The following is a 24,542-nucleotide window of genomic DNA, read 5'->3' on the forward strand; positions in this document are numbered from 1 at the left end:
CTTCACTATCACTGCTTTGGGTGATGTGTAGATGTCTTTGATGTGCAAATCCCGTAGTGTTTCGCCTATATTTCCTTCTATGTATTTTATGGTTTCAGGTCTTATGTCTAGTTCTTTAATCCATTTTGAGTTGATTTTTGTGTATGGTAAGATAAAAAAGAAAGAAAAAGTAAGGAGATAGGTAACAAGAAAGGAAGGAAGAAGAGAGGAAAACAAGAAAGAGAAAGAGGAAGGAGGGAAAGAAAGAAAAGAAAACAAAGCAAACTCTGGGGAAAGGAATTTTAGAGAGAATTTGTTAAAGGAATATAGGAAATAAGCTTGGGATAAGTGAAAGGAATTCTTAGCTCTTCTTATAGAAAAAGTAAACAGGTAGGAAAACTCTCATTTCGACCTTTAGGTAAGATAATTATGCTTATTTTTCTTTTTTCCTTTGACTGCTGCTAAAAATAGAAGTTGGTGAAAATTTCAGGTGTAAACCTTTTTCACCTTTTTTGGGTTAACTTGTAAGCATTCACTACTCTTTGGAGAACAAAAAGCAAAATCACTGAGACCTCAACTCCTAATTCTATGTGCATGCCCAGAGAAGGGTTGGTTTAAAGCCATCTTTTTTATGAGTGGATCCTATAATCAAAATAAAAGTATTTCTTAAGATAATGACAATTGTCCTACACAGCATAAACCTAAACTGGAGCTTGATTCATGATTTAACTGCCCCTTCTATGTTATAGATATTCTACCTGATTGCTGTGTATGCTACATTAGACATTAATTTTGACAATTTAAAAAATATGCATAATGTTACTTAAAAATTTGCATTGATACAAATACCACTGATTTTGGTTTATGACATTTTAAACTGTGAAAAGTATTAAATGTCAACAAATGGATTTGGAAATGATTACGTTTTGGGTGATATTTAAATTAACACACTGAATCACATCATGTCATTTTCCAAAAGTGTAAGATGAACATATGCAATGATGAAAATAGCAAAAGCACATTTTAATTCAACATTTTAAATTAGTCAGGAGACAGCTGCTATATGACCAAAAGGTAAAAATGAACAGATGCTCTACGAGTAAAAGGCCTGAAGAGTTGGCAAATAAACCAAAATGGCAAATGACTAGAATATTTCTATATGTGTGCCTTAAAGGTAATGTCCTTGATATAACTCTAAAAATATTTCAGTTAAGCATTCAGTGACATTTTAAAATCATCTTGAAAAACTATCAGAAACATTTTTATTCTGAACATTCAAAGAAACACATGATTTTCTTAAACACTTAAGTTGTTTATAACATCTCCTTTTAACATTTTCTGAATAATCATTTATCACTTACAGTTACTGGAACTAGAAAAGGAATTATTTGGGATAGTTGTAAAAAAAAAGTCTTATTTTCAACCTTTAAGATACTGATTGAAGAAATTCAATCTATTAAGCAATATCCTTTGAAAGCAGTGAGATGCTCAAATATATAAAAATAAAATTAGCAATAAAGTTTCAAGAAGGAAGAGTTCCAAGCAGACAAAGAGATGGAAGAAGGTTTCAAAGATGGAACAGAGTGAGTTGGGTATATGGGTGAATGAAAAGAATGAGGGTACACAGACAAAAGAAGAGAGAAGTTGCTGTGTGATGGATGGACAGTACAAATAAAGTAGCACATCAGTAGGAATACACATGATGCAGAGTTTGCAAGAGACAAGAATGACACTATTTTGAGAAGAAAGGAACTACAGATTAGAAAATTAATTAGACACAAGTTGTAACAGTGAATTTAAAATTCAGGAAGATTACAGATGGAATACGGTTGTAAGAAAGGCACAAGAACATCTCTGTATACTGTTACGGAATGATTTCTAAGAATTATTGCCAGTAAAGTACAGAAGGCTGTATGTAGTTCACTCTTTGTGTTGAGAAATGGAGATAATATATATACTTGTTTGTATGTATGTGTGTGTACACGGATTTGCTTATATCTCCAAATGAAATAAAAAACAGAGAGGGCTACCTACAGGAAAAGGGAAGGAATGATGAGAGGGTATATAGATAAAAGTGAGAACCTCTATGAATGTGCTAATGCACAATGTTGATTTGGGAACTGTGTAGACATTAAACAAAATCAAACAAATAAAGGCCCTAAAGTACCTAAAAATAGAAAAACTTGGGGAAAAAACAGAATGTAACTAGTTAGTTGATGTTGCTGGCATAACCAAATAGAGAAAATTATTTTAAGTGCATTATTCAGTATTTTCACCATACAACCATGATGGTATCCTAAGAACCAAAAGAACTACAAAGAACTTTTAAATTGCATCCTATGGACTTATAATGAGTGATAACTTTGGTCATTTTACCTTCAAAATGTTATATACTTATATATAATGTAACAAATATAAAACATAAAGCAAATAAATAATCATTTTACTGTCATGAGGAAACAAAATTATCAACATTAATAAAAATACAAATATAAAATACAAAGTGAAAGTATAAGCACATTATTTTTCTTTCTTTAGACACATATTTCCTAGTTTTGTCCTATAAAAAGGCTAAAAGGAGGGCCTCCCCGGTGGCGCAACGGTTGAGCGCTGGGTTGCAAAGCTGCCCGCAGCCTCTGCGGCGCTGGTTCGATCCCCGGCTGCTCCCCGGCCACCTGAGGAGGGTCCCACATGGCGCGCAGACCTCTCCTGCCTCCCGCTGCTCCCCTCAGCAGTGTACTTCGGTCCTTCTGCCTGCTCTGCTCCCCGCTCTGGCTCTGGTGAATTCTCTCACCCTCCCAAGCTTCTGACTGTACCCAGTGCATGTATAAACAAAACAAACAAACAAACAAATAAATAAAGCATGCCTCTATTAAAAAAAAAAAAAGGCTAAAAGGAAACAACCCAATAGAAGTAAACATACCTAGTTGCTAGATTTGTATTCTTTAAATATGATTATGACATAAAAAGAAAACAGGGAAAAGTTTGGTTCCCAGTCTGGGGAAGGAAATGTGCAAAATGAGCTAGGACTTTCTTCTGTTCCAGAAAACAAGGAAGTTAATCAGATTAATCTGATAAAAAATTAAAAGGCCACATTAAATGAAAACAATTTTAGTATCAAACAGGATAATAACTGCAATGATATGAAACTATTTAAAATATTTATTTTAAAATAGCTGAGCTTATAATTATACCTTAAAAATAAAAACAAATACAAAAATTGAAAGTTGTTAAGACCTCAGCCCATTAGTCTAAAAATTAATAATTAGGGGAAAGAAACTGCATATATTTCTTACAGACTATATTTTAAGGTACCAAATAGTTAATAGGGGAATGTTCTTTCCTTTATAAGAGTCATAGATAAAAGATGTTGGTGGAATGAGAAACTTAGAGAAATAACTGTTTTGCAACTCCTAACAAAAAAGTGGCTCTTTGCAACTATCATCAGTGGTGGATAAAGTGATTAGGTTAGAGATTGAGGGTGAATTTAGTAGTATCTTTTAAAAAAATCTTAGCTATTTTAATTTTTGCGTAGTGTTATCTCATTGTGGTTTAATGTATATTTACATGATGACAAGTGATAGTAGGTTTATTCATATGTGCTTATTTGCCATCTGTATATATTATTTGGTAAATTATCTGTTCAAAATATTTTGAAATACGTTATATGACTTGCTGTTTGAATTGATGTTTCATGAATAATATAATGCTTTGAAAAAATATCTTCAAGCAGTTTTTAAAGAAAATACTTTAGATTTAGTAACATGACAAAGGATATTATTAGAACTTAGATACACAGCACTTCAAACATTGGAAAAAAGGATGGAAAATAAACATAAAAGTCAAGTTGTGTCTGATGTGGACCAAGTGAAAAAAACCTCAGGTCATCTTTACTTGATAAGAAAATCTTATTCATGATATTAGGTGTGAAAATACAGTTTAATTTCAGTTGTTTTTTACAATTTTACATTTCACCCAAAGTTTTACTAATCTTATGGGTACTAAAATACTTACTTGCAGTGATGGGCTAAGACAATCTCGTAGTATTTCTTGATGATTTGGTTCACGAACTATTTCAAAAATTTGCTTTCTCTCTTGTGAAGGATGTGCTGGTGACAAAATATGCACTAATAGTCTCCCAAGCTGCATTCGGAAGGTTTCCTTACAAGACCATAAGATTTTACTCCACTGTTGCTTGGATCCACTAGTTTTACTAGAACCCTTAAATCAAAACAGGAATGAATTAGACCAGATATTTTAAGCAATTATATACTAACCTTAACACACTTCTACAGATGATCATGGAACATGTTTTATACTAGATTTTTAAAAATAATCAAAATTAGAAAGACATATACATACACACAAATGTGTGTTTAAAAGACTTGGACATATACCAGTGTTTATAGAAGCATTATTCAAAATAGTCAAAAGGTGGAAATAATCCAAATGTCCTTTGATGGACAAATGAATAAAAAATGTTATGTACATATAGTGGAATATTATTCAACCTTAAAAAGGAATGAAGTTCTGATACATGGTTCAAAGTAGATGAACTTTGAAAACATGATAAATGGAATAAGCCACACACACAAAAGGAGAAATATTATATAAGGATAAATAATATATAACATATATTAGTTATCTAAAAAGTCAAATTCATAGAGACATAAGGTAGAATAATGGTTATGAGGGCCTGGGGGAGAAGGTAATACGGATTTATCGGTTAATAGATGCAGAGTTTTAGTTTGGGATGATGAAAAAGTTCTGGATATGTATAGTATACATATAATGCAAATAATGTGAATGTACTTAACACCACTGAATTGTACCCTTAAAAATGGTTAAAATAATAAATTTATATTATGTATATTTTTCCACAATTAAAAAAAGAGAATGATGAAGATTCTTCAGTCCTAAATCACTTAAAATGACCTACAACTTCCACTATCTTTGCAGTCCTCAGTCAGATGGGCCCTGGAATGCTTCAGGAAGTAACATCACTGTGGCAGCCTAAGGAGAACCCCAAGTTAAATTCAAACTTGTGTTGGTGGGTGAAACTGGTAGTTTCTGGAAAATGGTAGTACTAGGAAAACTATATTCGTGACATGTCATTTGGTGACTTTGAGAACAAATAGGTAGCCGCCGTGGGTGCTGAGACTCAACCCCTTGTGTTCCGTACCAACAGAGGACCTGTAAAGCTCAGTGAGTCGGATACAGCAGGTCAAGAGAGATTTGGTGGATTGAGAGATGGCTATTATATCCAAGCCCAGTATGCCATTATAATGTTTGATGTAACATCCAAAGTTACATACACACAAATGTGTGTTTAAAAGACTTGGACATATACCAGTGTTTATAGAAGCATTATTCAAAATAGTCAAAAGGTGGAAATAATCCAACTGGAATAGAGATTTGGTACAAGTATATGAAAACATCCCATCATGTCATGTGGCAGCACAGTAGATACTAAGACAGGAAAGTTAAGGCGAAATATATTGTCTTCCACTAAAACAAGAATCTTCAGTACTATGACATTTCTGCAAAAAGTAACCACAACTTTGAAAAGTCCTTCCTCTGGCTTAGTAGAAACTAACTGATGATCCTAACTTGGAGCTCATTGCCATGTCTGCTCCTGCCCCACCAGAGATTGTCATGGACCAGCTTTGACAGTACAGTATGAGCATTATTTAGAGGTTGCTCAGCTAACTGTCCCAGATCCTGTGAGAAGATGAAGCTACAGGCCAGCATCAGAAGTCTAGTTTTATAGGCAACTGTCATATGATGTCAGTGGAGCAGCATGCTTGCCATTTTATTATATAGCTAAGCAGAACATGTGCCTACTCTTTGGGATGCTGAAGGAGATGAAAAGGGTTCAAAATGAATGTGGCAGTTAAAAAAACTTCATTTTCTTTGGACCTGTTTATTTAGCTATTTTGGAAGGCAACTGTTCACATCTTCAGTTTCAAATAAAAGATTGCTATAGTTATATCACAATATTCAGTACAGAAATCTTATCTGTTGCTGTCATTCCTTTTCCTTTTTGTTTAGAGTTAGAATAAAGTTGTATTTCAGTTGTATTTCAGTGAGTGGGATATAGCACTCAGTGAGTGGGATACAGTGGGATCCATCAAAGTTATATTTCAAATGAAAAAAATGACTAGTGTTTGTAAATTTTAATCTGAAAAAAAAAAAGCCAAAACCACAGTAGATATTTTATAGTACAAAAGAGAAATAATTCATAATACTTGAATTAGAAATAAATTGTTGAGCATAACAGTCATAAATTAAGAACTGCATATAAAGTGACCATCAAGATTCCCTAACAAATGACTAAGCTGTGTTGACTACTGTCCCGACCCGCGGGGTTCAGAGGCACGGGAAGAGAAGGGCTGAGGATTGAAATGAGGGGCTTGACGACTTGACGCTAGCGTTTGCTTCTTTATTTTTCCTTTATCCTTTTACTATATTTACATGTCTTTCCTTTATCCTGACTTTCTTACTTCCCTGGCCTTCTCTCTGCTCCTCTCGCAGTAACCCTTGCCGTATCTCCTGCGAGTTTCCTCGCAGTCCTCTCTTTCTCTCTCGCGGTTCCCTTCTTATACCCTGGTCGCTCCTCCCATCGTGCCTCTCAGTCTCGCGTGATTTACAGGAGAACGCAGGGGTTTCTCCGAAGGCGAAACAGTAAATCGAAACCTAATTCATCGAGCACATGTGCAACATGGCACATGCTCCAGGCGGCTCCGGACAGACTACAGTCCCAATAAGGCTAGCATAATTCTGAACAAAACTCCTGTATCTGTATAAAACTGGAATCTGTACATTTTATAATTTATTCTGACTTTTGGAAATGGCTCTCCAATTACTCCTGATTCTAAGGGCGCAGTGTGAATGATTTAGTTCTAAGTGAAAACCACAGACACAAAATCTAGTTTAGATTTAGAGATTGGTATTTATGATATATGAGTTCTGCAGAATTAGATTGGCATTTGGTATCTATGGAGTGAACTGACTGATTTGCTCCCCATGGTCAACTCTAACTGACCCAGAGAAATATAAATGAGTCAGTGAAAAGTGGAGCCTGATATTTGTCAATTTTCTCTTATATAATTTTGAAGATATTGATTACTTTTAAGCCAAGATTTAAATTTCACAATAATTCAGAATAATAATTCAAAGTATTTATAAAGTCCCTTAAAAATGGGTTATTAATTTAACTTTCACAGGAATCATCAAAACTCAGCTCTTTTCTGATGCTGATCCTACTAAACTACAATATTAGAAAGTGGCTTTCAGGTTACAAACTTAAAAACCAATGATACATGAAGTGAATCTTTTTAGAAAGGGTAAATTAGCAATATTTGTCATTCCATTATTAAAAATTCAAGTTGCCTGAGTTTTAGAAAACTCTGTAAAAGAGTATAAATATGGTTTTGAAAATATAATATAGACACACTCATTTTACTCATTTGCTCTTTACTCATTTACACTTTCCATATAATTAATTTACTTACAATGGATACTTTGAATCCTTCTACCAGGTATGTGAACATTTCTTTCTGAAATGGATTGAAAACGGAAGGTTGTTCCTGATGAATATTTTCTTCCAAAGTTTCATTCTGGGAAGCTGAGGTCTTGCTTTGAGTTGCATTTTCTGGAGTACTCAAAATGTCGATAATGTCTGGATTAAACTCTTTGAATTGAAAAATTAAAATTACAAAATGAGTCATATCACTGACACCAAGCTATTACAAATGGTAATGATGCTAGTAAAAATATTCTCCTTAATTACTACTTCAGTTATCACAACATGAGTGTGTATAGTGTATTCGATTAGGAGATACAGTGTATTAGAGAAAGTGAATTCATCTAAAGCAATGTAGGAATTTAAACATATATACATCAAGCAATTCTAAATTCAGGATCTAGTTTACTAATGATGATGAAATTAAACTGCAAAAGTATTAAAGCCATGAGTTTCTTGCACAAATCAAACATAAAGATCATATGATATGTACATTAGATGGATGTACAGAGCTATTTTATTTCATGCCTGTTAAATGCTGTTCATGTGAACAAAATGATACAATTTTGGATTTTATCCTGGGAGCTAGGTGACTCAAACATAAATTAGAAAAGTTATTTTTGGTTTTTGAAGCTTAGGTGTATTCAATGGAATACTATTCAGCAATCAAAAAGATAAACTCATGCCATTCACAGCAACATGGATGGAGCTGGAAGGGATTATGCTTAGAGAAATAAGCCAGAAGGAAAAAGGAAAATATTGGATGGTTTCACAAATAGGAGGAATATATAGAATCAAATAAGGGGTCAGGAAAAAATATATATAACAATAATAATAAGTTAAAAAAAATTAGCAGGCAACAAGAAATTAGAGACATTCTTCAAGGGAGGAGGAGGAAGAGGGACCAAAACAGGGGAGAGAGCACAGGGACTATGGTGATGGTTCACGGGTGACTTGTGGTGGGAATTTTACAGGAAATATACATAAAAGGAGAAAGCATACAAGCATGCATTGTACAAAATGGTTATGATGTAAAATGTATATATATATGTAAAAAAGATTTTTTAAAAAGGTTAGGTGTATTATGTTTTTCTAGTAATTAACGATTACTGTTTTCTTTTCCTGCCTTCTTGAGGCTACTTGAACATATTTAGGATTTCATTTTGACTTAAATCTATAGGGTTTTTGAGTGTATTTCTTTGCATAGCCTTTTTTTTTAAAGTATTTATTTATTTATTTATTTATTTATTTATTTATTTATACAGGCACTGGGTACAGTCAGAAGCACAGGAGGGTGAGAGAATTCACCAGAGCCAGAGCAGGGAACAGAACAGGCAGATGGACGAAATACACTGCTGAAGGGAGGAGCGGGTGCGGCAGGAGAGGTCTGTGTGCCATGTGGGACTCTCGCTGGTGGCAGGGGATTGAACCAGCACTGCAGAGGCTGTAGGCAGCTTTGCAGCCCAGCGTTCAACCACTGCGCCACCAGGGGACGCCCTGCATAACCTTTTAGAGGTTGTTCCAGGTCTATCTATCTATCATGAACCAATATTGAAAATCAAATTGAAACCACAATGCAATTTTACTACACAACTACCATGATGGTTAAAAATAACAAATAATAATGATTCCAATTACTGGTAAGGATATGTGATTACCAATTACTGGTAAGTGATTCAGAAAACTGAATCACTCAGATGTTGCTGGTGGGAGTGTAAAATTGTATGGATGCTCTGGACAAGATTAGCAGGTTTCTAACAAAAACGAAACAGGCAACTGCCATACAAACCAACGTTTGCACTCCTGGGCATTTATCCCAGAAAAAAATGAAGACTTATGTTCACACAAAAACCTGTGCACAAATGTTTATAGCAGGCAGCTTTATTTATAATAGTCCAAAATGGAAAAAATGTCAAATGATTTTTCAACAGATGAATGGTTAACAAACTGTGATGCATCCATGCTATGGAATCATAGCAAACACAGAAAAGGAATAAACTATCGATACATGCAACAACCAGGAACACTCCCTAGAGGATAATGTTGAATGAAAAAAACCAAACCAACAGGTTGTATGATTCCATTTTTGCAACATTCTTGAAATGATGAAAATATAGAAATAAAAAATATGTCAGAGGTTGCCAGGGACTAAGGAGAGGAAAGAGTGGGATCAAAGTGTGTAGGCTAAAAATAAAAGCAATGTAAGGAATCCTTGTGATGATGGAAATATTCTGCTTATTGATGGCATTAATGTCAATATCCTGGCTTACAGTTTTTCCAAATCATTAGGGAAACTGGGGGAAGAGTACATGGAACCTCTATAATAATAATAATAACTGCATGTAAATCTATGATTATCTCAAATAAAAGTTAAAAAAATATACCAGAGGTGCGGCACTGTTTTAAACTCAATGGTAAATCTCAGTCAGGATTTAACACATTAAACAATGAACTTTTATTCAAGATATTAGTTCTAAATCAGAAATTCTTTTAATAGCATGGATGGTAAGAATAAGAACAATGTTGCTTAAAAATTGGAAGCCTAATCAGTTTCCTTTCAAATTATTTTCTTTTAATCCAATATCTGAACAAGAAAATATTTATTCTCTAGTCATACCTAGATAAATAATCCTGTTAACTGCTAAAATGGTGAGCCTCTGTAGTCTCTGTGCAAGTTCTATTTCCGTTGCCTGGACGGGATTCTCCTGGCTCATTCTCCGTTGCATCATCATATAAAGTTCATCACTTGCTACTGAACGCATTTTCATTAGAAGAGAGTCAGTCTGAGCAAGTGGAAATTTTCGAGGACCTTCAAGTACATAAATTAAAACATCAAATATCAGAATGAACAGGAATCAAGGACTAGCTTTGGTTATCAAATCACCTTATTTAATACAGAGTTAATTCATACAAAGGAAAAGAAAGTGATTAAAAGTGATGTTTTTCCCTCTTTAAAGAAGTAAAACAGTACCTTTGATTTCAAAGTCCTAAATAAGAATGTTAAAGCTAGTAACGTAGCTTAGTAGGATGAGTATCATTTGGCAAAATTCTGAAAAACTCAAAGAATTATAAGGGTATAAGTAGTTCAGAATGCTTTGACAAAATATTTTCAAATACTGTTTTACTTCCTTATACTCCAAAATAATCAACAGATTTTAAACTCATTATGTTTTATTTATAACATTACATTTTCTGGATAATTACCATTGTTGGATTTGCAAAGGAGTTTTGAAAAGTGTATATATAGTGGCATAATGGAAATCAGCCAAATGAAAGTGAAGAGATCAGAAAGGCCAATATAATTCCAATGATTTGCTATTAAGATGATTTGGTGCGTAAGCATCATTTGGAATTCAATCCTACAAAAGCATTTCCTGAGAAATGTTTCTTTAGATTGAATGGGCAGAGTGGTGTTCCTGCACCATTACTACACCTGCTCCAGGAGGTACCACCGAGGTAGTAGATCCAGGAGAAAACAGGGGGAATGTGTCTTGATTTAATGGACTGAAGTAGAAAGGCATCGGAAGTTGACCATAGGAACCAAAATGACGTCTTGGTAGGTGAGGATTAATGGAAGCCTTCATGGGAATTGAACCTTTGTTTTAAATTATGAAAACATATATTAATTTACATAAATAGCTTTTATAAACATTACTTATTATAACTAAATTATGATAGGTTTAAATGACTCATCCTTAAGATAAAGAATTTAATAACATTTATTTAGTAAGTCCAGTATTTTAGGAAATCAGTTATTTTTCATCAGTGAATACATTTTGATGGACAGAGTCAGCAAAGATACTTCATATCTGGATATTAACTAAGCCAAGGATTTAGGTACAGAGCAGAGAAGAAATGGACATGAGAATGAGAACTATCAACAAGAAACATTAATTATCTGTGAAAGTAACAGGATAACTTTCTTATGTCAACAGAGGGTGAATTCCTTCTAAGCAGTCACTGACTATATAAGGACGCCTGCAAAGGAAAAAAGTGGTCTAAAAGTCATCTTTTGGTATATACAAAGCTGAGCATTATCTCCAGACTTGGTAAAAGATAGAATTCTATCTGTGACAACAGAGGTACAACTGGGATAGCCGCTCAAGAGGAGATACTGCTTTCAGATATATAATTAAAAAGGCTATATAGAGGCAATTAACTTTGGTCATATAGATGCTTTAAAAGTTTTATTTATATAAACTTTTATTAAGCATAATCTAAACATACTATTGCAAGACAATGTTTATTTAATAGCCCTTCTCTACAGATAGATTTTTCACATCCTTTTTAAATTTGGCATAGCATTGAATATAATAAAGTAGTTTGACACAGGTAGAAGAAAGATTTGGATTTAAAAACCCTTAGTAGTGGAGTGCTATGGGTGCCTTGGTGGTAGGTGTGGTGTGATAACATACACCTGAAGAGGGTGGGGTCTTATATTTATGAATCATATGCAGAGATACAAACCAATGTTACGTTAAAAAGATACAACAAAAAACAAACCCTTAACTAAGGATGATTAAACAACTACCAAATACTCCATTTGGAGATATGTTTGTGTACCTATATAGATAGCAACTATATATACATATATGCATACATACATATATAGATTTTATGTGGGGGGGTATTTATGCTCTTTCCAAATTATGTATATGAAAGTAACGGTAGGTTTTGCGGAAAAAATAAGGATGTGTGAAATTATCAATATTTATTTTTGATTATATTTACTAATTTATAACAAGCATGATGTCAAGTGCATCCTAACTATATCTGAGTCATTATCTCCTGCCTTGATTATTGCAGTAACCTCCTACCTGAACTCAATTTCTCTCTTGCTCTCCTTTAATCCACTTACTTCATAGAAGCTAGAGTGGTCTATACACACACACACACACACACACACACACACACACACGCACGCCCCTGATTGTCATGTCACATACTTAAAAACTTCAGATGATTTTCCACTGGGATAAAATCTAAACTCCGTAACATGGCTTACATGATTATGCATGAACTGACCGAGGCCATTCTGTACAGCCTCATCCAGCATCACTCTCTCGTCAAGAACATACTCTGGCTAAATAGCTTTGAACAAACAGCCCTTTTCTGCTCATGAACCAATAAGCCTTCAGTTCTGCCTATAACACTTTCCTCTGACTATTAACCTTGCTGACTCATCTCTTCTTCACTTCTACATTGAAATCTCACTTCTTTGGAGGCTTTCCTTGCTTTTGATGTAAAATCAGGGTGCCTTCTTTTAGTCTCTATTCCTTCCCTCTACTTTTTTTTTTTTTTACTATATTTTATAATCTCTGTAAGGACAGAATCGTGTCTTATTTATTTTTTTTTCATCACTGCATATTCAACATTTAACACAGTGCTTGGCATATAAGTGCTCAAGAGATATTTGAATGAGAACTGTACTAACAAGAAAGCAGTAGAATAGCTTCCTCTGGGAGGAAACTTTCTCAAATTTTATAGTTTAACTTTTTAAATGAAGAAATATTTTTATGAGGCTACCAGAAAGGGAGAGTGAGGGTGGAGAACAAAGCAGGCAGGAACCCAATAGACTATGGTAGAAGACTAGGGGTGTCTTGGTAGTAGGTATAGAGTAGTAATCTACATCTGAAGAGACATGACTGTATACCTCTGTATTATATATAGTGTTGTAAACCAAAGCTATCCCAATTAAAAAAAAGACAATAAAAAGAAAAATATTTTAAAAATTTGAATGGCACCAAGTAGAGAAAAGTATAATTATTAAAAAATTATATCAGTACTCACCAGCAATGCTCTTCCGCTTTTGAAGTATTGCCTGGTGGGGAACAGAAGGCAACTGGAATGATTCTGTAAGGATTTCAGAGTCATGATTTGCAGTGGTTCTTATAAATTCCATAGCAGCCTGAAGAACTTTAAGCTGCAGAGCAATAGCCATATCTAAAAACAGAGGACACAAGAATAGTTCATAAGTTATGTGGTCACTATTTTTTTTATTTAATGGATTTTTATATTCATATAATATATAAATTGCCAGTAATGTTTCATTAGACATAAATTAAAAAAATTACACCTGAAGAGGATCATAAAACAGGGTTATAAACCAATGTTACATTAATGAAAAACATTAAAATATTTTTATCAACATGACATTTTGATGGTAGCAAACTTTTTAAACTGTCTTTAGAAGCAATTTTAAAGCAAATTTACAAATAATCATTATAAAAAATATCCAACAGAAAAATACTAGCTCACATATTTATTTCTTTTCATATAACTTTTAAAAAGTAGGCTTTTAAATGTATAAGAAAAAGTTTAGTCAGAAATTCTCAAGTTTTTAATTTCATATTTACTTTAATGTTTGTCATTAAAAAAGAAAACTAGAGGGTATTATTATATAACATAAGCCTTTCAATGTTGCTTGGTAAGAAAAACCAGTAGCTTCTTTTAATAATGTGTTCTGAATCACTAATTATAATAAAGGCATTTTTTTTAAAATGTTCACCATTGAAAAAGTCTTTTTTGGGGGCCTCCCTGGTGACGCAAAGGGTTAAGGCTCAGTACTATGAAGCCACTGCAGCACGAGTTCTATCCCAGGCCAGGGAGATAACCCACATGGCACAGCAGACCTCCCCTGTCTCTCCTGCTGCTCCCCTTTGTAGTGTATTTCAGTAGTACCTGTTTTGCTCCCCACTCTGTCTCTGGTGATTGCTCTCACCCTCATGCACCTTTGGCCTATACCCCAGCTCTTATACGCATAAATAAATAAAATAAATCTTTAAAAAAAAGTCATCTTTATATCGTTGATAGGCATCATCACACAATTAAGGATAAACCTTCAGTAAAACAGTTTCCAAGAAAAAAATTTGGTTCAAATAACACTTTTGTTTATTTGCACTATACAACTCCCATAGGAATTCTTAAAAATTAAATCTTACTTTGTGTCTTCTTGTTTTTGCTATTTTGAAGGTATCCAAGAAGTACAATAAGGTCTTCAATAACTCTAAAATACTGTGAGCCTGAGGAACTGCAAGCATGAATTGTAACCGCTATGAGAAGTTGCTGTATATCACAAGCAAGCAATTTGTATTCATTCAAAGGAATGCTAAAGGAAAAAAATAAATAATTTATGACAAAGAGAACTAGTTTAAATTTCTGTTATGTGAGCATTCATTCATTCAATATTATTCATGCTTACTCTATGACAGGTAACACAAATTAAATGCTAGGAATAGAAATAATAAAAATAAGAAAACTTCTTATAAGAAATAAGAAGCATCAAAAAGCTTATTCTTGCAAAAGACAAGTACAGAGATAACTACAAACAGTTAATGGCTGTAAATGTAACAACAGAGATTAACACAAGATACTATATGAACACATAAGGAGGTTCCTAGCTCAAACAAAAGATGAAGTTTTTTGGGTATGAATAGGAACATTCTGATACTGCTTCTCAGGGGAATACTTGAATAAAGTAAGTACATGTGTATAAACTATAGTTATTTTAAGGATTAAAAGAAATAATAGATTTAAACATGTATTAATCATTTATAGGTATCCAGTAAATATGAATTCCTTCTGTCCCTCAATTTTTGACCTTGATAATCTACTTCAGTGTATGATATTAAGTATACATATATCTCTCAATTTACTTTTTCCAAATCAAACAAGAGTTAAAATGGCAATTGTCTTCAGCCAATTAATATAGTGGCATATAGGGATATTCAGCGAGCATATTTTTTAAAAAGTATTTAAAATAATAGTTTTAGAAGAAGCCTATAGTTAACACTTTCTGAGTTTTATTAATTTCATGTATTATAACCAAGACTAATTGTTTTGAGGAAATATAGTTGTTTGTATTTCTCATATGCCTAGCACACAGATCCTAAATGTAGTAGGTGCCTAATAAAATTTAAACTGAATTGTCTGTCTTGTACTCAGAGAGTTTTCTTGGCCTAGAGAATCCTAATAAAGATATGCACTCTTTTCTGTAAAAAAAAAAGATAATTCTTAATGTTTTAATGTGCAATAAGATGGTACACTAGATTTATATTTTAACAATATGTTAATAAAAATGCAACAGTGCGTATCACAAAGGCAGACATTTTTACAAAGGTATGCAAAGTCCAAGTAAAAACATAATCTAACATTTTTTAAAGCTGTTCATCAACTTGGAGAGGAGCCATTTGCTAATGTACTTTCAGGTATCAGAAATTAATTGATGGGGGGTCTCCCTGGTGGCACAAGGGGTTAAGCAACGCACTAGGAAGCAATCCGCAGCCTCTGTAGCATGAGTTCGATCCCGGCTGGCCAGGGTGAGCAACCCACATGTTGCAGCAGACCTCTCCTGTCTCGCCCTCTACTCCCCTCAGCAGTGTGTTTCAGTCAGTCTGCCTGTTCTGCTCCCCACTCTGTCTCTGATGAATCCTCTCAAGCCGCCCCCACTATCCCACATCTCTGGCCTGTACCCCAGCTCTTGTATGTATAAATATATAATCTTAAAAAAAAAGAAATTAATTGATGGTAACAGTGATACAGTGTGTTAAGGGTAGGATAGCATGGTGACTTTAAAACATACACTTTTGAACTGAGACTGATTCACTCTTAAATGCTGTTATTTACTAGCTGTGTGATTGTCAACAGGTTACTATATCTCTCTGATCCTCAACTGCCAATTCCTAGTGGGGATAATAAATTTTTTAAGACTAAACTGAAAGTTTGGTAAATAAATTTGAGGACACTTAATTTATTTTACTTGTTGTCAGGCTCCAAAGACTCCAAAATAGGTCATAGAAACAATTTCTTCTTAACCAAATTTTGTTGAAAATGTTGGAAAATGTGCCCTTCCAAATGCAATTTAATTTTATCAATTTTGTAGGAAGTTCTTTGAAAGTATTAAGAAAAAATCAAATGCTTTAATGTAAACACTTATTTTTCCCTTCCCCCAAATTTTATCAGCTATAGCTTTATATAATACTTTAACACTTACTTTTTTTCTAATCCATTCAGTGCTGCTACTGTATTACATAACACATACAGCAGACCATTGTCCAACAACATATCTGCTAGCTTAGAACAAGAATTTAATATTTGGAGAAGAAGTAGCAGAGAGTTATGCAAGAGCATGTTGTCATATAGTGAGGTCTCTATTAGTCCCAGAATAGGAATAACAGACCACATCTGAAAAAGTCCCATATTTTTTATATCTTCCAGATCAAACCTATAATAGATAATATACAGTTATTAGAAGTAATTAAAAACACTAGAAATAATTAACACAAAACAAGGAAAAAATATTGGAATATAAGCCATTTTCTTAACCTGATTTTGAAGATCTAAAAAATTAATTTGGGGAAGGATTCTTAATGTTTTTTAAGAGCACAGAGCCCTCCAAAAATAAGACAAAAGGTATTACTTACAATCTGTCCAAGGCAAATACACAAACATTCAAATAAAATACACATACAATTTCATAGTTTTAATTGACTCACTTTAATTTGACTAAGACCCATTAGGTATCCATAGACTCCCTGCCTTAGGGGGCTATATAACAAGTGCACAGGAAAATAATAATAACAACAATAACAAAATTCATTAATAATGATATTATTCAACAAAATATTTGAGACACAGAAACTAGTAAAAAGAAGTCTAGTAAAAGAAATCAATCCTGGGCCTCCCTGGTGGCATAGGCGTTAAGTCTTAGCACTATCAAACTATTATCAGTCACCAAGGCATAAGTGTGGTCCCCAGCCAGGGAGCTAATCCACATGGTGCAGCAGACCTCTCCTGTCTCATCTACCGCTCCACTCAACAGTGTATTTCAGTAGATCTGCCTGTTCTGCTCCCAACTCTGTCTCTGTCCCCCCTCCCACATCTCTGGCCTATACCCCAGTTCTTGTACGCACGAATAAATAAAAAAAAGATTAAATGGCATGCAAGTGGAAAGTACTTAAAAAAAAGAAAGAAGGAAATCAGTCTTAAGTACTCCCTATACAATCTGTCTTGTGATGGAGGGATATTATTTAACATTTTATACTTCACTTCCTTATCTGTCAAATATGTGTGATGATATTTGCCCTATTTTCTTCTCAATTCTGTTGTGAGATTCAAATGAGAAAATACAGAATTGCTATGAAAGAAGCAAAATCTATATGCAAATGAAAAGTACTATTGCCATTACTCTAATTAATAAGTAAAGTCCTCAAAATCTGAATTGATCTATTTAATAATAAGTAGGAGGCACTCAATAGGAAACACACTCATTCTATCATAAACTGCTTAACCTTTCTGGAAAACTTTTGCTATGGCAGAAAATATTCTGTTATTTTTGTACTTATCTAGCATCATAGCAGGGTCAAATCTCAGTAATTAGTATACCTAGAATTCCAGGTAAAGGATAATCTAAAGCCTATGAGGGAAGGGAAGAGCTTCTTCACTAGTTCACGCATGCAATCTATGGCTGAAAAAACACAAGTTCTTTTTGTTTTCAAGTAACCTTATGTTAATACTTTATATCAGATCTTAACTATCACTTTCTTTTATCTGATGCAGCATTTGTTTCCAGATAGAGAATACAAAGGAGAAGATTTTAGAAAGGATGTCATATGGAAAACAATAATTCACATGGAAAATGACTTTTAGTAGATTTTTTTTCTAAAAGTGACCAAATAATTTTTCTAATAGTGGGTTTAATATAGAGTGAGCGTAATAAATTTTACAGGTAAGACAAAAGATTCCCAATTACAGGGGAGGGAAGAACCCACTTACTCTTCATCAAGGCCAATACGTCGACGCAAAAACATTTCAATGAAGCATTCTAACAATTCCTGAGTTCCCTGATGAAGATACAACTGATTGGCTAGCAAGGAAAAGCCGCGATTCTTCAGAAATTTATCCTTTTGTTCCTTAGATGCTCTATTAAAATATGCATCTAATAACTAAGGAAAAATTAATACAATTTAGATAATGCATTAAAATTTTACACAATATATACAAATTATACAGTGTATTATACTTGCATTTATAAGTTATTGTCTAGTTTCATATGTACAGAACATAGAAAGTTAAAAAGAACGTCAACTCCATAGCAAAACAAATTGAACTTCATCTCTGACTACAACTGAATGCCATTGATGACTCTATCCTGAAGATCTTAACACTTGTCTGATGGGAAAATCTAGTTTTTAGGGGCACCTAGGAGATGTGTAATAGTAGAGTGGCAACCTTACGGAGTCTAAAGAAAATGTTTATGCCTAATCATGAAAGGGAAAAACCAGTTAACAATGTACTATGTACTCTATATTTGCAAAGAGAGCATACTTTCTAGATTTGTTTCTAGCATAATTTCTCCCTTAAGAGAGCTCTATTCTAGACTTTGGCAGATTATTTGTCCTGAGCACAGGTCTAAATTTCTACCCTTCTCTGGTATATTAATACAATATGTAAAACCAAATTAATTACTTTTCTTTTTAAACTTACTTCTTCTATGGTTCCAACCTTAGATACATTCCCCTAGACCTCAAGGCTAATCTCACTTTTGCTTTTTTCATCCTGATTCCTCCTTCATTCTAGTGAATGTCTCTCAAATCTGTCTGTCTTTTGCCTTCTCACTTCTTACATCAGGAACACATTATTTCTCCCCTGGAATACTGTGCTAGCCTGCTAACAGAGTTCTGCTAGCTCTCTCTCCCCAGCAATCACTCTCTCACAGTGGTGATAGACTACTCTTCCCAAAACACACATCTATTTACTGCCCTACTTAAAAAGCTTTCTAAGTTTACAGCATAATAACAAAATGCCTTTTCCATGATTCCTTTCCTGATTCCCCCATTAAAATTATTGCTTCTCTTATGTACCAACTCTTTTTTATTGATACTGTCACTGAAACACTCGTCATAGAATTCCTTACATCTTACTTAGATGGATATTTCTCATTTTCTCACTAAGTTATAAAATTCTGAATGCAGATTCACATCATTCCCCTTTATGTCTCACATATAGTAACCAGTCCAGATTTAGCACAGAGAATGGAAACTCAAAGAATACTGGATTGAACTGCAAGTAATTAATAATATTCTGTATCAAGACAAACTAAAGAAATGAGAATCTTTAAAAGGTCAAATTATTATTGGGTTGTTTCCTAATGGTAACTATCAAACATTTATTCATTCAATGATATACTTAATACCTACAAGACACAAACTACCTAACCTCAGGGAGCTTATATTTCAGTGTGGGAGATTAAAAAAAAAAGTAGAAAATAGATTTAAAAGTTACAAGATGTAACTAGGATGCTATGATAGAATAAATGAGAAATAGGACTAAAGGAACATGACTTAGTAAAGTTGTCAGGCAAGGTGCTCTGAAAAGGTAACATTTGAGCTGATATCTGAAGTAATTATTAAGATTTGATACTAGGGCCTTCCTGGTGGTGCAAGGGGTTAAGCACTGCATTATGAAGCAATCTGCAGCCTCTGCAACACGAGTTCAATCCCCGGCCGGCCAGAGAGAAACCCACATGGCAAAGCAGACCTCTCCTGTCTCGCCCGCTGCTTCCCTCAGCAGTGTATTTCAGTCAGTCTGCCTGTTCTATTCCCCACTCTGTCTCTGGTGAATCCTCTCACCTCCGCATCTCTGCCTATACCCCAGCTCTTGTATGCATAAATAAATAAATCTTAAAAAAAATATGTTTAAAAAAAAGATTTGATACTATACTTCAGGAGATACTTTCCATGATCTATGTGTTCCTTATAACTGATAGACTTAAAATACATTAATATGAATCTATATATATCAGAAAGGCTTAAAATTAGATGATAATATATAAAAAAATGAGTAAAAGTAAACTATATCAACTCATTATTAGTAAGTATAAAATAAAGTTTTAGGTCCATTTTAACATATCTATTCAAATTTGAAATTATACATATGTTTTTCTGAATTTAAATATGACATCTAGTATTTGTCTTACTTTAATAACTCCTTGTTGTATAGCAGGTGATGGGTGGTTAACAAGGACTAAAAGTGTATCTGCTTGAATAAGCTTGTCCATCACATCTTCAAGCATAATATCAGGTAGGATGAGAAGAACTCCACTTAAAAGTTCATATAACCCGCAGCATATGGGCACCAGACAGTCTTCACTTACACTAAAACAGAGACCCAAAAAGTCTTACTTATCAAGGTGAAAGTACATGATGATCATCTTAAGAATTGTGATGAGCAGTAAAATTTTAACATAAAACAAAAATCCATAAGGTTTAAAAAACACTTCCTGATTTAAATATGATTAACAAATTTGTGATCACTTTTTAATCACTTATTTTTGGGGGGACTATATAGTCTACTAAACACTATTTTATATCTATGATGCTCAATATGACAGCCACTTGTGCCATTTGAACTATATAAAATTAAATAAATTAAATTCAGTTCCCCACCTGCATAATGACACTCTCAGTGCTCATGGCACATGTGGCTAGTGTCTATTATATTGAATAGCACAGATAAGACATTTCCATCACTATAGAAAGTTTCATTGGATAGCGCTACTTGAGATGTTTTTGGAAACAGTATTAAATTATCTAATTTCCCTGAGCTAAAGAGTGTTTCTACAATAACCTTAAGGAATTAAATAAACCATATTTTTTCTTTGAGAACTATTCGTGGTTTAACCATTGATTAAATATGTAATTCAATATTACTAAGTATTAAATGAGAAAGGCACCTTTCTATTTGTTATTAATATATATGCTGTATTATGAGAAATTATGTAGGGCCTCCCTGGTGGCGCAAGGAGTTAAGATGCAACCTATGAGGCTGTCCACAGCCACTATAGCATGAGTTCAATGTCACCGGCCTGCCAGGGAGCTACCCAAATGGCGCAGCAGACCTCTCCTGACATGCCCGCTGCTTCCCTCAGCAATATATTTCAGTCACTCTTTCTGTTCTGTTCCCCACTCTGTGTCAGGTGGATCCTCTCACCCCCAGTACTTCTGGCCTGTACACCAGCTCTTGTATGCATAAATAAATAAATCTTTTTTTTTAAACGTATGTAATAAAGACATTTAAAGAAGTGTAGACAGTCTTCAAAGAACAGCATAAAAAGGGGAATGGGGGGCAAAAGCATGTAAGTACCTGTGAGCATTTGTTGTTTGGTGGTAGTTTGGCTCATAACCAAGAGAAAAGGCAAAGTTTTCCCAATCATCAGTGTTCCTGTCAACAAGACTTGGCCAACGGCCAATGGTTGCAGATCCATTTTGTGAAGGAAAAGCTAGTCCTAGGCTTGCAACAGTGCTGTGGCTTTGCTGTAATGTGGGCAGTCCCTTCAGGTAATCAGGTCGGCGCGGACAGGACTCATCCCCAGGGCTGTCACTGTCTGATCTGGGTTCTGCTCCCAACTCTTTGTGATTTACTTTGGCCTCCGGAAATCTCTGTGTTCCTTTTGTGACACCATTGACAGGGGCTTGGGCTGAAAGGAGAGCTTCCATTTCACAAACAGTTTTGGCAGATTCACAGCTACTGATGGATACATCTTCTTTGCCTTTTATCAGTGTATCAGAACTGTCCAGATGATTCCGTTTCTTTGGTTGGGAAGCAGCACAATTATCTTGTAACTTGTCAATACAACCCAAACTTCCAGTCAGTTTTTTTTGTCGCATTAGAGGTGAAAAAGTAGGAAGCACTGGTAGGCTTTTAGAACGCTGCATGTTGGCAGCCATCTGTTGTGGAATAATATTGGAGGCATTGTTTCCTGGAAGTGTAGACAGAAAAATACTATTTAAGTGGGATCACTTCTTTTCTGCACTATCAGTTACTGCCAGAGCAACAGTCTGTTGGTCAAGCAATGTTAAGAATCTATATAGCTTAATGTTCCTAGTAACTAATGTTTAAAATTCATTTTTAAAAAATTGAGGTAAATTTGGTTTCCAAAATTGAATATGGTTTAGAGTTATAGGATCATACCCTTTGGGTCTATGTTAACACACTGCACTCACCACCAGGGTATCATAAGTTCTGCTTAAGTTCTTTATGTATCAAAACTATTTTTCTTTTAATGATTTTTTATTAAAATCTTCTAAAAATCTTATCTTTTTCTATCTTTCTAACAAAATACACTATTCACTGAATGATTAAGTCACCAGGATTAATTACTGAGGTGAAACTGAATGAATTATGTAAAACTTAATTTGCCTCAGGCTACCAGTCACCAGGATGTAACTTCATATGATAGATTGTGAGATTTGCATTTAGATAAAACTGGATTCAAGTGATAGTTCTGTTACTTGGTGATCTCAGATTACTTATTTAGGTTAATTATTTAATTATATGAGTGCTAGTTATTGCAGATATAAAATGAGCATTCAGAATATCTACTTTGCAAGGTTGCTGTAAGGATTAAGTGAGATCATATGTATGATATACCTACCACACTGCCTCACACATAATAGGTGTTCAATTAATGGTATTTCTAGTCATACTTGTTGCTATTATTACTATGTTAAATGACCCTAGATCATTTTCTCTTTTCTCTGTTTCTGTAGTCACTTCTTGCTGCTGTTAGTGAGAAGTAAGTTTTTTTCTTCTTGATAGGCTTTCCAGTTTCCTGCTTCTAATATATGTGTAGGAAGAGAGCAGAAAAGTCTTTCGTGCTGTGCATGAGATATATGTGAATGTTACTCAAGGTGTGGTTTCACAGACCACATGGGTCTCAATACAACCTGTGTGACTGCTAGATATACAGTATCGGGTCTCACATTATCTCTACAGAATGTATGACAGGGGTTCCAGGGAGCTGTGTTTTAACAAGCTGTCCAGGTGAATAATTTTTGTATTCTAAAACTTGAGAAGCACTGATATACAGCAAATAGGCACTGAACGAATTGCTTCAGAGCATAGGTTTACTGTAGTAATAAAATAGCTCTAATAGCACAGAAGTTTTTCCTTTTTAATGGAGGGCTAAGGATGCCAAAAGAGTCTTTCAAAAGACCTGGAAAAAAAATGAGGAAATAATTGTATATAAAAATATTTCAGAGTGATGAACAATAATTAAAAAAATAGGCTTTCCCATAAAATTTCAACTAAAATCAATTAAAATAAAACTTTAAAATATAATAAAAGGCCAGAGAATAAGTATGGGCAAGGGCGGTTTGGTGAAGGGTAAATCAAAAATGTAACCGCAATAATTAAAAATCTAAAAAAAGAAAAAAAAAACTTGTGTTAAGCTAGAGGTTGGGCTGACAAAAACAGTAATGTCTCAGTATGGAAGCTATCAGCAGTCAGAAAAGGAAAATATATATGGCTAGATCACAACTAGATGTACCTATTTTTCCCTGTGAAAAGTAGAGATGAAGTAAACTGTTAGGAGTAATTTAGGAAGGTAGAAAAGTAGTGTAAGCTCAAGACTTTAATATATTTGTTATGGAAATAGAAGAGGGAATTGATTCTGAATATAGAAAAAATTACAGGGCACCAAAGCTAGTTACTATTGGAGACCCTTGTAAAAGCAGGAATTCTCACAGATGACTCTCTAGCAGGAGGGTGAGGATGGTTACACCAAGTCAGGGTTAGGGTTGTACACGTCAAGAATGCCCAAGCCAAGAGGACGTGGAAACTGAAGAACATTATTGGCTAATGGAATCTAGACTGGATAGGGTAAACAGGCAGAGGGGAAGTTGGGATGGTGATAAAGAAATAAATAGGAGATTGTTATTTGAGAGTGGAATAGTTTCAGAGGTGGGAGGTGTTCTTGATATGATAAAGACCAAGAAAGATGAATGTAGATAAAGGAGAGGGAAAGGTCACCAAAGTCAAGGGCCATGAGGTGGAATATTGAATGGTGATTCACGTGGCAAATGAAGTTGTATAAAATGAATACTTTAGGCAGAACAGAAAAAGTAAGCAAAAAAATTTTTTGATGGTATCAGCAAAGTAAGTTAGAAACTTTAATGAAAGGCAAATAATTATGATAAGAGGAAACAGAATTCGAGGGCAAGATAACATGAGCCTCATAGATTCCCTAAGTTCTCCTGAG

General features: G+C 34.2%; 1 protein-coding gene and 1 pseudogene across 2 annotated transcripts in view; one reads left to right on the top strand and one right to left on the bottom strand.

The window, feature by feature from the left end:
* Nucleotides 1-24,542, bottom strand: part of LYST (lysosomal trafficking regulator) — a gene marked incomplete at both ends in the record, with an annotated part of 133,230 nt that overhangs the window by 52,160 nt on the left and 56,528 nt on the right. The window contains 9 exons of the mRNA XM_084253644.1: nucleotides 3,994-4,200; nucleotides 7,494-7,672; nucleotides 10,122-10,313; nucleotides 13,295-13,447; nucleotides 14,446-14,612; nucleotides 16,497-16,727; nucleotides 18,278-18,447; nucleotides 20,481-20,658; nucleotides 21,647-22,262. Of these exons, the coding sequence (XP_084109770.1) occupies nucleotides 3,994-4,200; nucleotides 7,494-7,672; nucleotides 10,122-10,313; nucleotides 13,295-13,447; nucleotides 14,446-14,612; nucleotides 16,497-16,727; nucleotides 18,278-18,447; nucleotides 20,481-20,658; nucleotides 21,647-22,262 (2,093 nt within the window). The remainder of the gene's footprint in view (nucleotides 1-3,993; nucleotides 4,201-7,493; nucleotides 7,673-10,121; nucleotides 10,314-13,294; nucleotides 13,448-14,445; nucleotides 14,613-16,496; nucleotides 16,728-18,277; nucleotides 18,448-20,480; nucleotides 20,659-21,646; nucleotides 22,263-24,542) is intronic.
* LOC311183598 (GTP-binding nuclear protein Ran-like) lies at nucleotides 4,950-5,714 on the top strand (annotated as a pseudogene). Its single transcript has 3 exons — nucleotides 4,950-5,042; nucleotides 5,118-5,302; nucleotides 5,376-5,714. The product of its transcript is annotated as a GTP-binding nuclear protein Ran-like (transcript).

The sequence above is a fragment of the Talpa europaea genome (genome assembly GCF_964194135.1).
Source record: "Talpa europaea genome assembly, chromosome: 14".
Lineage (NCBI taxonomy): Eukaryota > Metazoa > Chordata > Mammalia > Eulipotyphla > Talpidae > Talpa > Talpa europaea.